Source organism: Phoenix dactylifera, chromosome 1, assembly GCF_009389715.1.
Source record: "Phoenix dactylifera cultivar Barhee BC4 chromosome 1, palm_55x_up_171113_PBpolish2nd_filt_p, whole genome shotgun sequence".
NCBI lineage: Eukaryota > Viridiplantae > Streptophyta > Magnoliopsida > Arecales > Arecaceae > Phoenix > Phoenix dactylifera.
In genome coordinates, this window is record NC_052392.1 from 7,176,883 (window position 1) to 7,193,651 (window position 16,769).

At 37.2% G+C, this 16,769-nt stretch overlaps 1 protein-coding gene and 1 non-coding gene across 3 annotated transcripts; both read left to right on the forward strand.

Annotated features, from left to right (window-relative positions):
• Positions 1 to 270: 270 nt before the first annotated feature.
• Positions 271 to 12,662, forward strand: LOC103724304. Of its 2 annotated transcripts, none has more exons than XM_017846929.3 (5): positions 271 to 309; positions 535 to 650; positions 1,276 to 1,344; positions 1,433 to 1,482; positions 8,712 to 12,662. In XM_017846929.3, the coding sequence occupies exon 5, from the start codon at positions 8,901 to 8,903 to the stop codon at positions 12,123 to 12,125; it is 3,225 nt and encodes a 1,074-aa protein (XP_017702418.1). In that variant the 5' UTR covers positions 271 to 309; positions 535 to 650; positions 1,276 to 1,344; positions 1,433 to 1,482; positions 8,712 to 8,900; the 3' UTR covers positions 12,126 to 12,662. The 2 variants fall into 2 exon arrangements, with proteins under 2 accessions (XP_017702418.1, XP_038981159.1); XM_039125231.1 differs by lacking the exon at positions 271 to 309 and adding an exon at positions 440 to 458.
• A 3,518-nt stretch (positions 12,663 to 16,180) lies between these two features.
• On the forward strand, positions 16,181 to 16,252 carry TRNAP-UGG. Its single transcript has one exon. It is a non-coding gene; the product is annotated as a tRNA-Pro (tRNA).
• Positions 16,253 to 16,769: the final 517 nt, after the last annotated feature.

A 16,769-nucleotide genomic window follows, 5' to 3' on the forward strand; every position in this document is an offset into this window, starting at 1 on the left:
TTTGGAAAGCAATCCCAATCGTCCATACAACATCACATGCATGAAAACGTGCCAAATGTCAGTCAAATGCATCTCACTCTCCCCTTTCATTTCTCAATTTACGTTCCCCAAAGCGCTCGCTCTCTCTCTCTCTCTCTCTCTCTCTCTCTCTCCCTCCAATACCTTTTCATTTCCCGCTGGGCGATCGGGTTATCGGATTTTACCCCTCCGTACCCCTCCCTTCTCCGTCTCCTCCTCACCCCCTCTCGCCTCCCCCTCTTCCCCCGCCGCCCCCCCCCCACCCGCCGCCGCCCCCGCTGACACCAGCGAGTAAGTCCTCTCTTTCTGTCTCTCGATCTTTCTCTAGTTTTAGGTTTCTAAAAGTTTCGATCCTCCTCGTCCTCTCCTCCGCCGCGCGCTTAGGGTTCCGGGCGGCGGCGGGGCCATATGCGGTGGAGCTCCTTCTCTGGCCTGCCGAAGTACCTTTGCTACTCCGTGGTTTTTTTTTTTTTGGGTTATTGGCTTCTCACTCGTCCCCATATTTCTCAATTTCAGCTCGCTTGGAGGCTACGGGAGGTTGCGCGCTTCCCTTGCTCTGTTCTTGCCCTCGGTGGTTCCTTAGAGGGATTCCTCGTTTCTAGAACTGATTGGTGTTCGCGATTTCCGTCTTGGTAAGAGTTTAGGGTTTTAGGCTTTCATCTGGTCGGTCGGTGGAATGTAGGATTTTGGTTGCAATTTTCTCTTGATCCCTTTCGAGATTACCTGGTCTCTATATGTGATTTAGAGGTGGAATTTGCGTAAGAAGTTGTTTTCTGGGTCATGTCCTTTTTCTCTGTATATTTTATTGAATTTAAATTCTAAAACTTTTAATGGAGAGTTGGTTTCCGAATCAAACTTTTTCATCAACAAATGTTAAAACTAATTTTGAGGGCAATAAATTTTATTTTTCCGAAATCTTAAAATACTATGACTTTTTACATGGACTTGACATTGGGATTAATAATGGCCAAAAAATGATTTTTTTTTTCATTTTATGTATTTCTGTTCATGAATGGGAAATGTATTTGGTGGGGAGATTTGGGGAATCAAGCGTGCCATAGCTTTAAAAGAGACTATTGAATGCTTTTGTTGTTTTGTTTGTGGAATCATTGGAAGGCTTTGTGTTTTGGTTAATGGGGTATTTCTGCTAACTCAATTGGAAAGTTCTTAATCCTTTTCTAGAAAACTTTAGTTATCATTGCCAAATGAAAAGTCGGGATGTCTAAGATTTTGAAGCTAGTGACATTTGTTTTGCAGATTTTGAGATTGCAGGCTTTTATCTAGATTACTGTTGAGCTGCAGTATCTACTTTTGTAGCTAACTAAGGTGAGGAAGGTGTTATTTTAATGATGTTGGTGACGTAAAGAAAAGTCACACGTCTAGGAATTTGAAACAATTTTTTTTCGCTTTGCAGGTTTTGAAATTGTGTGCTTATATCTGGATCTCTGTTGGGCTGCACCATCGGTGAGAAGGGTGTTATTCATGAAATTTATGGATTTTTGTTGAGATGTGTTATGGACCCTTCCTTTCATGTTGAGCTGACTTTTTAGATATATGCAAATTTGCGATCGATGTATGTGGAGCTTAAGGATTGTGTGCATTTATTTCTATAAGGGCTTTGTTTTCTTAGGGCAAAAATTTGTGCTGTTAATTTTGCATTGTAGGATCTGCTTAAATTTTGCTAGGAAATTTCTATGGGCAGAATTTTTTTTCCTTTTATTTAAAAGATTTGATATTAGCATAATTTGTGGAGGGTTTGTTTTGATGCTGAAGTCATCTGTTCAGTCTTCTCCGCTTAGGGTTATGCTCCATAAATTATACTATTTCAATGGGAGAGGTTTTTTTGTGATTATTTTAGTCTACTGTATAGGTTAAGGTTGTGACACCATCTTTCTATTATTGGTTTATGAATTTTTTGACATGATTTTCGTTTTTTTTCTGTTCTTCCTCTTTGCATTGAAGTTCTGGTTCAGATTGCAGGTCTGTATGATACCATAAGGTTCAGGAGAGTAATTAACAATGTAATTACTTTTATCTTTTATGATCAGTGCAATTTTCAACGTATAAAAAGCATGAAATTTCCCAATTTATCCTTTCTGGAATATGGACAACCTTTGAATCCTCCAATAGGGTTAAATATATCCAAAACCAACACGACTTGTTTCAGCTATTTCAGGTTGGCTTTACAAATCCATCCAACTTATAAAGGCTATGAGCCTATGATATTTCCCTTATTTATCCTTTTATAAGGTCCTGCATGTGTGATGCACGTGAGAAGATACATGAATGGCTATGCTGTTTTTTTTTTTTGTTTTGAGTGGAGAAATATTCATGGAAGCAGGAAAGTGAGATGCTGTGATTCACCTGTTGAAGAGTGTTAGGGATGGAAGCAGGTTGATACCCGGTGTAGTGCCACTTCTTTGATTTCCTAGTCTTGGCTTCTTTCAAAGCTTCTGCCATTAAAATAATAAAGAGATGGGCTTGAGGAAAACCTTTCAGTCCTCCAACTGAGATGGCCTTAACCATAACAGGCAACCCTTGTTTCAGCTTTTAGGTGTTGGTTTTACAATTCCTTTTCTGTTCATTCTTATTGAAGGATACAATCTCTAACATTTATCTATTCAAACTCGTCGTTTGGCTTTACTATTAATTAATGCAACCAATCTGCCCTATAATCTACTTGCCTTTAACTTAATTGTATCATGTTTTGCTAAATATTTGCCCTATATTTTCTTATATGCTTGCTCATCTTACGTGCTTGGGCACATTCTATTGCTCGATATTTGACTTTGGTGGCTTTATCAACTCTTAGTAGCATGCAATGCGGCTCAAAATTTCATTCAAAAAAAAAAGAGGAAATGATCAGGAACAAGTGTCATTTTGGATTTTTTGTCAAGACTAACTTGTGAGGCATTTCCATTTTGTCATTAAATGTAAATAAGCATTTTGCCTAGATTAAACTTGGATTCTGCAAGGCTGAAATGAGTTGTAGGTATTCAACTTTAAGTTCCAAAGAGATTTATGGGAAAAGTAAGTCTTTTATATAATTTTGTCTATCTGCCAATGCTTCCGTAGACATTTTAACTTTTGTAGATAAACTTTTTTTGTTTCATCAATTAATAACCCATGGTCTGAAATAATTATAAATTGCCACACCTCTTGAATTCCATTGGTCTTTAATCTTTGTGATTATCAAGAGATATAAGCCTAGGTCTATTTTTAGTGGCCCAACAGGAAGTTGGAACTTTTCTCACCCTTTCTTCAGAACCATTGCTGCAACTTTGTACTTTACGTCCATATTATTTTCAATAGTAACCTTTAAGAGTTGTAAACTTCCCTTCGATGCTGTCAATCACATCCATGCTGTCATCAACTAAAATTCTTCGAAATATCAAAAGTAATTCAATACATAACAAGAAAAGCTAGTCAGTTGAGCATTCTTGTTGTGATTCACAGGTTATTAAGAGATCATCAATGAGTGGATAAATATGCCTTTTTTTGCTTTAACAAATGTTTGATCAATGTATGGGGGGTGTACCTGCTTGGGGCAGGAAAGATAGTGTTCCTATATTGAGGATCATGCTGACAAAGGGTATTGATTGATATACATATATGGTTTACAATGCTAAGTTTTTCCAAAAAATAAGGCTGGAGTGTCGATTTAAGTGCTGTAGTCATGATTTTACGTGTGTGCTGAAAGCCAATGACTCAAAAATACATGATTAGATTTTTTTTTTATATTATGTATGTATAGACTTTTGAAATAAGGATTTTTTACTTATTTGGTTTCTAATATGCGGAGTGGGGGACCATATGGTGAGCAAAGACAAGGGTGAACTTCAATTATTCTACTGAAGTAGAAAATTTCTACATCGCAGTTCAAAATTCATTTTTTGAAAAAGAAACCCCTATGGTCAACCAACATCACAAATATCATGATTTGACATGACTATATGCAGCAAGAAATGTTCGGCCTTCATCTTTACTTCAACAGGCCAAATGAATGAGAGAATTAAAATATGTATACATGAATGACCATTTTATTTGTTCCGTCTCTGAATGCACATGAAACTTCCAGTTGCTTGTCTAAAACAAGCAGTGCCTGAGAATGTAATTGCATTGCTACCCCCTTGATTGCAAAAGGAGAACTGACACATTACATAGATAGATGCATTTGGAAAATGGACAAATTAAGATCTGCATCATGTCAAGCTTGATTAGGTTTTAGGGGAATGAATCCCCCCCAAACCTGGATCTTGCTATATGCAAGTCTGATATAAGTCCATAACCATACACACAACAGATCATAATTTACATATTTCAGACTAAGGAGTACATGATATATGGTATATCTACATATGGGGTGTGTTTTTGTGTGCACATTACTGAGCTATATCAATCATATAAGGTTCTTGATTCTAATTCAATTCGAGATTATATTGCTAATATCTTACATGCAGGTTCAAACATAACAATGGTTATTAGAGTTGGATCAAATTTGTTTTAAGATAAACTAGTATTAGACTAGACACAACACCTTTTCAGATAAAGCCCGAGTATGGTGAATATTTGGAAAAGTATTGTCCAGATTGATAACTAGCTAAGTGTTTGAGGGTGTTGAAATTTACTCAGTCTAAGTGAAATTTGATTAGAAGTTTTAGTATTAAAAGCATTCTTAGTTTTAGGAAGTTTATTTATAATTCTTACTGAGCCCATTTTAGTTAAATTGTAAAGTAAACAAGATGTGGTCTTAGTTATATTTAGAGTCATCTTGTGGTTCTTCTACAAGCATGTAAAGAGGATGAGAATTTGGGATTAGATAAGAAATGCTAATGCAAGGTGTATCCCATGTGTATTCTCTCTTGAAGTGAACTCTTTATTATGAAAAGGTGTTATTGAACATCTAATCAATTTTTGGTGAAACCAAGTATGTTTTAGAGTTAAATGGTGGAAAATGAGCCTCAAAACCAAATAAATTTTATCTTGAGCTGTGTTCGGGTCTGACTGCTTGGTTCTTGATCCGGGCTTGATTCAAGCTTAGTTTTTGTGCAATATGCCCTGAACTGCATGATTTAGGATTGGTTTGGATGTGGTTAGGCTAGATACTGCATGTACCTGTGCTTCTACATACTGGTCCTCGGCTAGTATGGCATCTAGAAACCACTACATACTGTATCAACCTATATTTTAAACTTTGGTTTTGAGGTGTTAAGTATTAAAACTCGATAAGTTTCTTTTTATGAATATGGTTCATAAAAATTCTAACATGCTATATTTTCAAAGGCCACCTAAAGTTTGTTTGGGTGATGTTAGATCTTTTGATTTAGACATGGATCAATGAATTTTATCAAAATATCCATATATTTGTAATACAAATATATTTAGGTTGCATTCCAAGGTTCTTAATTTCCAATATCATGATTTTTCTTTCTCAAACTTAAAATTTTAAAATGCTAAAAATTGAGATATTTTACAAGGTCTTTGGTTGTTTAAGGGTATCTTTGAAAATGGAAAAATATAAGATGATAGGGAATCATGAACTTGAAAATTACTCTGCCAGAAATTTATGCTTCCACCCTTTCAGTGATTTTTTTTGAATTTTCATTTGAAAGCAAAAACTACTAGTTGTACACAACAACAACATTGTAATTTCAGAGACATTGTAAATTCACATTATGTCATGATTTTCTAGTATCTTAAGTGATCCAAAATTTTATCCATAACTGCAATTTTGGGTTCAATCATTAGCTAAACCCTACTTTGATAAGTCCTGTGTTAAGTTGAGTGTGCTTGATTCGGTCCTAGAATGGTGGTGGACAATTTGTATGTTGGGAAGGGAAGATTTGTTTCTGTGTATCGACACCCCCTCCCCCTCAAAAGAAAAAAACATAATTTTATCAAGAATGATTACTATTGATGCCATTGTTTAATAAATGATATTTCATTTCTATTGATGCCATTTTGATTCTAATAGAGTCCAAGAGACATTGCTACAATCCCGATAGGGTCAAATTGTAGTACCATTGATCCATATGACATGAGGGACATCTTATGTGTTTGAAGTTAGATATTAATTGTGAACATCATCAAGCATCAAAAACAGATCCAATAATGAGTTAGGATCATTTTTCATTATGTTCTTCCAGAACATCCTTAGAAAAGTAACAAAATCAAGGTCCACTTTGTAGCTCTCTTATATGCCTGATGAACTAATACTAGTAGGGTATTTCACATATCCGAAAAAGTGGCCATAGAGGGGCTTGCTTAAGTTTGGGCTGCCCCCAATTCACTCTCTTAAAACTTGTGTTATTGGGCTGTTGCATATTTTGCTTGGACCTGTAAAGTCATTTTGTTCAATGACAACGAGAGAGAAGGGAGGAGAAGTAGGAGAAAGGGGAAAAGAGTTTAATTGTAGTTGATGTAACTAAAAGTCGTCAATGGCTAATGCTTGATTATGTTCTGACCTTGTATCATTGGCACAGAAGCATAATATCTAAATAAAATATATTATCTAAGTAGTTCAATTATTTTTAGATTTTTGGAATAAGCCCCATGTTATATCTTACAGCTTATCTATAGGCAACCATTCAAAGCCAGAATACATTTGGCAGGTTTGCAATGTGGTCTCTCCCTGTTGGAACTTGGAAATATGTAGAGCAGTTGTTGGTTTTCTGTGTTTGGGGCTTGAACTACATTTGGCAATACCTCTCCTTCATCTGATGAGGAAGTGTTGCTGCATGTAGGGATTTATCAATTATGCTAAAAGACCTATAAGAATGGAACAAATGGGAAAAAACCTGGATAAGATATGAGAAACCCAATCCTGTACTTGAGTAGTGAGGGACTACTCTTGTAATTCAGAAGGGCTATATTTTCACCAACAATTTGATCCAATAACATACTTTGACCTAAATAGTATTGTTATGGCACCCCAATTTACTACTATTATTAAATAAACTGAAACAAAACCAAACTAATTTCAGTTTTCTTCTTAGTTTCGTTGCTAACATAGAATACCTTTTGGATCAATCTGCTTATTATAAGAGATGTCCAGAATATCACTTGATGAAGACATCCTGGTGTAAATTATATCCACTAGGACTTGTAATAGGGCTGCATCTTTTTCCTTGATAATTTTGTTGTCGTATTAGTGTAATATCAATAGGATGGTCGCACTTGATTTTCAATGTTTTTTAAGTCATTGATTTTTTGTGCTTTTGCTTGATGCTCATCTTCTTACTAGCAGTCCTCTAGTCTACTAATCATGGTCACAATAAGGGGCATTTGGTACGGGTTGATCATTCCATCAAGGGTGATGTGGGTAGAGGTGACGAGAACATCATGTTTGGTTGTACCATGGAGATCCTACGTGGCAATGATCCCAAATCATCCCTACTCATCAAATTACTGCCTAACTCAGTGATGGAAAACACATCCTTGAGGTCGGGTATCCAAGATCATCTTAGGGCAGTGATCTTGGGAACAAAAATATCCCTCAGTCCAGCGACAAAAATTATTATATCAATATACTTAATATATTATACCAATATTATAGATATGACATAAGCATAAATAAAAATATTAATTTTATAATAACAATTAACATATTTTTTGGATTAATAAATATATTTTTATGGAATATAGTAGCAGTTAATATATTAATAAATGTATAATAATAATATATTTATATGAATAATAAATATACTTTATGAAATATGCCAGGGGTAATTTTGGTATTATATGGTCAGTGATATTGGATTCCTACGGAACACAAATAGGTTACTCATGGATACTTGGAGATCTTTAATCACTGGAACACAGCATACCAAACATGGTGATCTTAGATCACCAAGGATTAGATTACCCGGGATAAGGATCACTAGTGATTTAAGATCATCTTGGTTATCACATTCGGGTCACCAAACACCACGTAAGATTACATAAGGTATTCTTTATAATTTACTTTCTCTTTCATTTGTGCAAATGCTTCTTTTGGAGGCCCTTATGATATCTAGAAGATATAGTCTATTTTCTTAAGTTCTATATTTTTGACCCTCAGTGTTTGATTTGAAGTTTAGTGACATAGGATTATGCCTATAATAAGGTGATTCATTATTTCTAGTTAAATTTAGCTTATTATAATGTATTACTGATAAAAGGGTCAGATTTTTGTGTATGAGATTTTTTTTTTTTTAAAAGAATATATGGAGTCTATAAGCACTTTTCAAAATTAAGATGTAGGGATAATTGGAATTTGAATGTAAATGAAAAATTTGGTGTAGATTTATTCTAAGGTCTTGGTAGCTTTAACCTCCATGTTAATCTATCAAATTGTTGCAGAGATTAGTTCAGATCAATAAAGTTTTTATGTTAGTTTTTGAATTTCCTTCATACTCTGTAGTTGCAAATCAAAAACTTTTAGATATATGGTCAGTTATAATCATCTCTTTTTTCTTTCCATTCTTCATATAACACTTGAGGTCTTGGCTTGTTCATCTTGATATGGGTAGGCATCTGAAAATTTTTTGATTAAAAATATAGCCAGCTTTTGGCAGCTTATCTGTTGTATTGTAAGATTTAGTTCAGATATTTGTAATGGAAGCCATATGTGAATCTGCAATGCTGTATCAAATTTTCTCTTGTTTTATTCTTGAGGACTGAAGTTCAAGTAATCCTCTGTCTGCTACATGCAGGTGACTGAATTCCCAGAAGTAGAGAATTATTGTTTAGAGGGGGTTGGTTCTACTTACAATACCAGATCCTGGTTTTGTTCAACCACTGTATTCATGCTCCATGAATATTAATGAGCATGAGGAAGAACCATAGCCTGTTTTGGTTGAAGCATCTTACATGAAGGAATTCAACGGTGTCCTTATTATATCATGATGGAGTGCAACAAGGAAGAGGCTATCAGAGCCAAGGACATTGCGGAAAAAAGAATGCAAAACAAAGATTTTGTTGGGGCACGGAAGATTGCTCTCAAGGCCCAACAGCTCTTTCCTGACCTTGACAACATCTCTCAGATGTTAACTGTTTGTGAAGTGCATTGCTCTGCTGCAGTTAAGGTCAATGGGGAAATGGACTGGTATGGAATTCTTCAAGTAGAACCATCAGCAGATGACTCATCTATCAAGAAGCAGTATCGGAAGCTTGCTCTTTTACTGCATCCCGATAAAAACAAGTTTGCAGGTGCTGAAGCTGCATTTAAGTTAATTGGAGAAGCACATATGACGCTATCTGACCGTGCGAAGCGGTCCCTTCATGACATCAAAAGAAATGCTAATGTTAAAATTACCCCAGCAAGGCAGCCTTCTCAGCAAGCCAAGAATACTACTTATGCTAGAAGCAATGTTCATAACATGACTTTTAATGGTTTGAATCAGCAGCAGCAACAGCCATCAGCTTTCGGTGGTACCCAGACTTTTTGGACCATATGCCCTACTTGTGGCATGAGATACCAGTATTACAGGACAATATTAAACAGAGCTCTCCGCTGTCAGAATTGCATGAAACCTTTCATAGCATATGATTTAAATGCACAAAGTGTGCCTCCTGGGACAAGTTCGGGCTATTCATATAACAATTCTGGAATTCCGACGCAGCAAGTTCCTAACCAGCAAGCTCATAATACCGGCCAGCAAACTCAATTTGGACATGCTGCTTCTAGTACTGCCGCATTTCAGGGTAATGTGGGTGGGACTTCAGCGGTCAACTCTGAACATGAAGGTGGGTCTATGAACAAGACAAAAGTAGATAGTAAGGTGAATGTTGAAGTTGGGGCAGGCAATGAGGTGAAGTTTGAAAAAGTAAAGCTTACGGAGGTGAATAAGAAAGAGCAGGTGGCTAAGCCTTCAAAAGCAAACACAAGCCAGAAGAGGGGCAGAAAAACAGTCGTCGAATCTAGTGATTCAGATAGCACTGATAGTGAAGATATAGTTATTGAAGATGGTCCTCCTGCAGAGCATGGTGCTGGGGCAGATGCCAGCCATTGCCTGCGAAGATCAACCAGGCAGAAGCAAAATGTCAGATATAATGAAGATGGAAGTGACAATGATGACTACATGAATCCTCCCAGTCATAAAAGGTTGAAAAAGGGTGGATCATCATATAATGCTGATCAGAGTGTTAAAGACTTTTCAGATGGTGATGCCAATAGAGTTGATGTGAGAATGGGTGAGAACAATATTTCTGAAGACAAAATGGATAGCAGACAGAAAAGAGGCACCATGTGTGATGAGAAATTGCCAAATGGAAGTGGAGAAGTGACCGAAGATAAATTGCGTGAAAGCAAACAAGGAACCATTCAGAAAGAGGAAATATCTCAAGCTGGAATTGATTCTAGTGTTGATTCAAGCTCCAAGGCTTCACCTAATGTTGGGTCCTTCTCCTACCCTGATCCAGAGTTTTTTGACTTCGAGAAGCTCAGGAGTCCAACTCAATTTGCAGTTGATCAGATCTGGGCAGTCTATGATAATCTGGATGGGATGCCTAGATTCTATGCTCGGATTAGGCATGTATATGGCCCACCCTTCAAACTGCGCTTTACTTGGCTAGAGCATGAACCCACAAATAAAGCTGAAATGGCATGGTCTGATGAGGAATTGCCTGTTGCTTGTGGGAACTTCAGACTAGGGAAATCAGAAGTCACTGAGGACCGCCTGATGTTCTCTCATGTTATATCTTGGGAAAAAGGCAGAAAGAGAAACTCATATGACATATATCCTAGGAAGGGCGAGGTTTGGGCTCTTTACAAGGACTGGGATATTGGGTGGAGCTCTGATCCAGACAGTCACAGGCTCTATGAATATGAAATTGTAGAAGTTGTTTCAGATGTCACAGCAGGCACTGGCATAGCTGTTGTTCCATTGGTCAAGATAAAGGGTTTTGTGAGCTTGTTCATCCGAGCAAAAGGCGGAATAACAGCCTCATGTGTCATACCACCCAATGAAATACTTAGATTTTCTCACAGTATTCCTTCTTATAGGATGACTGGAGCTGAAAAGGGAGGCATTCCAAAAGGTTGTCTTGAACTTGATTCGGCTTCCCTCCCTAACAACTTTCAAGAGATTTTTCATTCCATCAGTCTTGACAGTTTAACAGTTGGAGTTGAAAAGTTGGATGATGAATGTAATGGTTCCTATCCAAAGACTGCACTTGATGATGAGAAGCTGGGAACTGTCAAAATTGGGGAAACTGAGAATATAAAATGTCTGAACTTCTCTTCTCATGGAACAAATGGAGTTTGTGAGGAGAAATATCATGCAAGTACAAGTCAGCATATGGCAACAACCGGTTCAAATCATATAAATGAAACAAAGTCATCCAGAGTAGAGATTGACAAAAATAATGTAGATCCTCAGAATGCCAATGCTAACAGTGATGCTGAATGTCATGATCCCTCTACATCATCATCTCAAAGCCCGATTACCTATGTATATCCAGAATCAGAGTTCCATAACTTTGAAGAAGGCAAGGCTATTGAAAAGTTTCAACTTGGCCAGATATGGGCATTGTACAGTGATATTGACAAATTTCCCAAATACTATGGTTGGATCAGGAAAGTTGAGTTGGAGGATTTTAGAGTGCATATGATATGGCTCGAGGCTTGTCCTTCAAGAGAGGAGGAGAAACGTTGGTTGGGAGAGGAGCTGCCAATTGGATGTGGAACATTTAAAGTTGCTTCCGGTAGCGTTACATTTGATACTACGGATATATTTTCTCATCTTGTACAGGCCAGACCAACTGGTAGAAAAAACCAATATGTTATCCTCCCCGGCATTGGTGAGATTTGGGCTGTATACAAGAAGTGGCGTGCAGGATGGACCCTCTCAGATTTAGAAAATTGTGAGTATGATATGGTGGAGATTTGTGAGCATACTGGTTCAGGCATTAAAGTTTCGCTTTTAACTAAGGTGAATGGTTATAGAGCTGTATTCAGGCCTGAAAGAAAAGGAAATGTTATTGCCATGATGGAGATTCTGGAAGATGAGTTTCTGAGATTCTCTCACCAAATACCTGCATTCCGGCTAACAGATGAAAGAGGTGGCAAGCTACGAGGATATTGGGAGCTTGATCCTGCATCCGTGCCAGAGATTTTTCTGTTTTAAATGTTGACTGAAACATTAGGCTAATTGGGGTTGGGGGTCTTTCACAAGTATAATTCTGATTCATGACCTTTCAGTTGATCCTTATCAGCTCGGGTTCACATTAAAAAGGCAACAAGAATGATTTCCAGTTTGCTTCAGAAAAAGCCGCAGAATTTGTGTAATTCTGCTGGATCCAATCTGGATCACAATTTCAATTGCCTATGTTTCGCTCTTGTTTTTGGAGGTTTCAAGCAGATACCAGCTTGGAAAGGTTGCAGATTGTTCAATTGATCCATTTTGCAAGTTGGAAGCGAGTGTTCTCCATCGTCACACTCGTATATATGTAGATCTATGATCATGCAACCAGAACTAGCTTGGCGACATTCTAATATTTAATGCTTGCCCTTAGTTTCATGTTAGAAGTCCTATTTGTTCAGGGTTCTGATGTACTGCAATCTGGCATTTTGGTACAATGAGACACCAAGAAGGCTGGCTGGTTAGATGTCGATAAGTTGTTGTGCCTTTCACGATCCTATCTCATTTCTCTGCTATTTTGAGTTATATTTTTGCTAGTAGTCTCCATAGTTTAGATAGAATTGACCTAGGAATTCATCTAGATCTTGCTATGGTGGTCATGTTTTTTTATGTGGTGGTATTGTTTAGCTTTCTTTTTTTTTTTTTTTTTTGCAAGGTTTGAATTTTCCCACCACCACTTCATACCTTGTTTTGGATTTAGGAGCCACTTCTCATTTTCTTCTCCTGCACTGTTGTATTTTGAAAAAATGTCCTACTCTCTCTATCCACAAGGGTTTCTTTAACAGTCTTAACAGATGATCGCATCAAACTTTTTTTTTGTCCAAAATTTTTGAATCATGTTGATGTCCCTGAGGCATTTTTGTACCAGCCATGCATGATTCTCAAGAAAATGAATTGATTAATCCTTGGTTTACAACTTGGTGCATGTGGAGAGGGCTACAACTAATTTTGACTCTAATTAACCTGGACTAGGCTAAGATGTATGTGCCATGGTCTTTATACTCCTGAGTGATCTGGTTTGTAGATTAGGCCAGTTGATTGAGCTCATGTTGTATCCCTTTTTCTGAACATCCACTGCCTGTACAAGAAGTTGTTTCTCTTTGATATTATGGACTTATCAAGGGTGTCAGAATGAGATTTAGTTATCAAGATTCCAGTAATCACTGCATGTTGATTTAGTAACAAATATCTGAAGAAAAAGGATCGGAATCAAACACCAAGGTCATGCGGTGTAAGAGTTGCAGTGTGCAGCAACTTAGAAATATTCCCTGGGGGCATCTCGTCTACAGATTCTTGGTGCCTCGCCATTATTATCAGGTCGGGACCTTAGAGTCTAAGCAACATGCTTTCGTCTAGGTTACAAACAGTGTAACCAAGATTTGCAGATGATGGAACCTTTGAATACATTGTCTTCCATTATAATGTAAAAGCAGCTGGGACAGTAATGGTTATTTGCTTATGAGATAAATAACGATCGATAATAAAAAGAGTAACCTTTCCTTCGGTTTCCAAGGTGCTGTGGTAGTTATTTTAGCTGGTTTTGTTGCAGGTTCAGGTCCCTATATTTTGAGCGCCAATAGCAACTTAGGCAAGGGTTAAGAAAATGGTGAATGGTGGGTGGAGCTCTCTCTTGGTTTTTATTTTACCTTCATCCATGAAGAAAATTTGATCAAATAAAGACTGCACTCCATTTCTGCCACTTGTTTGGCTGATCAAACTGGCTGTCAACTTTCAACCAAGCCATAACCAGAACCATCAAAACAAGGCTTGCAATAGAGAGAAAAAGAAAGAAATAAAGGGCTGGAAGAGAGAGAGCAGCCGCAAATGGCTTTTCCTTAACCCAACCCAACCTTCAAAATAATACCGGTCAACCCTTTTAACCAACCAAGACATTAGGACTGCAACTTGGGTAGGTTGGGTCGGGTTAAGGGCAAATCCGGACCCAACCAATCTTTAAAATTCTGCCAGGGTTAGAGTTTCTCTAACCCAACCTAGACTAGGGTTAGGGTTTTTTTGACCCAACATAACCCAATCCTATTATACACTAAATTTGGGTTGATTCTGGTTAGCCTAGTCGTGTCACATTGAATAGGAGTTTTAAATATAACGAAAATATGCGGGGTGTTTTTATTGAATTAATTAAATTGAGGCTTCAATTTGAACTTACACATAATTTAATTAGATTAAGGCACAATTATATAACCATATAAGTTACTTATACGACATATAAATATGAATTATTTTATTTACTTAAGTATTGGGTCAAATAGGTTTAAGTTAGGTTAGGTCGGATTCAGGTTGGGTTAGAGTCAAGTTCGGATTTAGTTGAAGATCAACCCTATCCAAGCTCTACTTGAGGTTGATTTGGGATTTTAATCTTAAACGTAATCTAAGCTTATAAAACCTCAGTCCAACTCTACCAAATAAACAGGTTGGGCTAGCAGATTTTTATCATGCTCGATCCAAGTCCTAGTCTCATAGCACATCCTCTATTATGACCCTAGTAGCCACATTCTAATATTCCAATTGTGTCCAACAAGAACTCCACAATAAAAAGGAATATAAAGAAACATAATCTTTGCAAATAGAGGTTTCTATTGCTCTCCTAATTGACATTTCAAAAAGGAGATAAACAATATTATGATTTGGCTACTTGGGAAAAAAAATCCACCAAAGGTCCTCTAAAACTTTCCAAACTATCTTCTAAACAATTAAACTAGTATATAGTCAAATCAGCAACCATTGTTGGCCATTGGATGAAAATTTGGAATGAAATCTGCTCCCAATCTTGGTCCCAAAACCTAGATAAGGCCCTAAAGATCCCCTTCTCGATCAATTGGCCTCCTAATTGCGCTCATTCGTTTCAAACACCGCAAATTAAAGGACCCACTAAATGGTCCTTGCACTCCCTCAAGAGACCGCGGTACTCCTTGAAGTATTTGTGCTGCTCTTTACGAACCCTAGTGCCCACCTTTACGCTTTAAAAACCTTTCCTCCACAGAAATTGCATCAAGAAGCCAACCCAAAAGTTAATTAGATTACTATCGCCAGGTCTTGTTCCTATACATGAAGAGATGCATGAGGACAATTTCTTTGGAAGACTGGTGGAATGAGGAAGTTTTGAGGACTACTAGAGCACCTAATTCAAATTGTTCCTGTTCTCTTTGGACCTTGCATCCCCTCCATGCTTCTTGGGGGTCCCCTCCTGCCCTTCCTTGAAGCCTGTAAAAAAATTATCTTGTTTGTTGGATCAAGATTTGGATTTTTTTTTTTTTGACCTTTTTGGGTGCATCATACTAGATATGTATGAGCCATCCGCTCTAGCAATAATAATAATAATAATAATAATGCTTCAGGAGACTAGCTTACTAATTTGCACTATTCTATTTCTGTTGACATCCGAAACTTACTTGCCTCTTGGTCAACTATAATTAAGCGGTCGACAACATTATATCAGCCAAGATCTAATTAATAACTTAATGACGTTGTCAGGGCAAGTACGGTGTGCATCCGAGATCATGAAATTCTCTGAAATTAAATCCCAGTTTTGTCTAGCATTTAAAAGAAGCATCTAACAAGTGCTTGTATATGATTCATATTTGGTGAGGAATCTATCTGTTGATGATAGAAATTAATGTCTGCTTTTGTTCCAGTGAGAGGAACCATGCGTTTCAGGTTTGTCCTTTTGACCCTATTGGCTGGATCAAGATGGTACCACCGTTTATTCTTGAAATAGAAAACATAGAGAGGAAGCGAGAAACCGAATACTCTTATTGTCATAGCCGAATACTATGTTAGAACTTTCATGGATCATTCTTCTAGATATATTAGATTTTCCATCAATTCCTAACTAAAATCAAGGTGAAGGCGAGATTTGAACCAAGATCTTTAATACCAACCCTACAGACTTTAGCAGCGTGGCACCTTCATCTAGTAGCATATCTGAATATTTAGAAAACAAATTAAAATTAGTCCATAAGATTTCAGATTTACAATGTACCAAACTGGACAGTTTGGCTGTAGTGCCTTATTGGACATCTGGGCATTTGGTCTAGTGGTATGATTCTCGCTTTGGGTGCGAGAGGTCCCGAGTTCGATTCTCGGAATGCCCCGAAATGTCTTTCTATAATATTTTTTATTAGCCTTCCTGAGCTTCAGACTTCTATAATATTTTTTACAAATCTGCTTTTTTTTATTCGCCATATAATATTTTTTTATATCATATTGTTTACAGATCCACTTTTTTGAGTCGATAGGTTCAATTGGGTAGATGGTTAATACACTTCTATAATTTTTGTACTAAACTCGCCTTTCTGAGTCGATAGGTTCAATTAGGTAGATGGTGAACACGAGTTTGGCGAGCTTGGAGATCAGTTTTCTTCCCTCTTAGCGATTGCTTTCCTAACACTAGAATATAGCACATGGGAGGCAATATCTAGTGAAAATACAAATAATAGAGAAAATATGGACTGCAATTAGACTTTTTATAGGTCTTCAAAAGAACCCATGGCCCAGATTCTAGACTTCTTGTTGCGGGCTGGTGCCCGAACTTCGCTAATTTAGTATTTGGAGTGGAATTGAGGGTCGTCTGGGCTGGTCTTAGCTATGCATGGCGTACTTTGAGAGTTT

What these genes read in the sequence shown, in the direction of transcription:
- LOC103724304 (XM_017846929.3), top strand. Translation starts at nt 8,901, where the DNA reads ATGATGGAGTGCAACAAGGAAGAGGCTATCAGAGCCAAGGACATTGCG.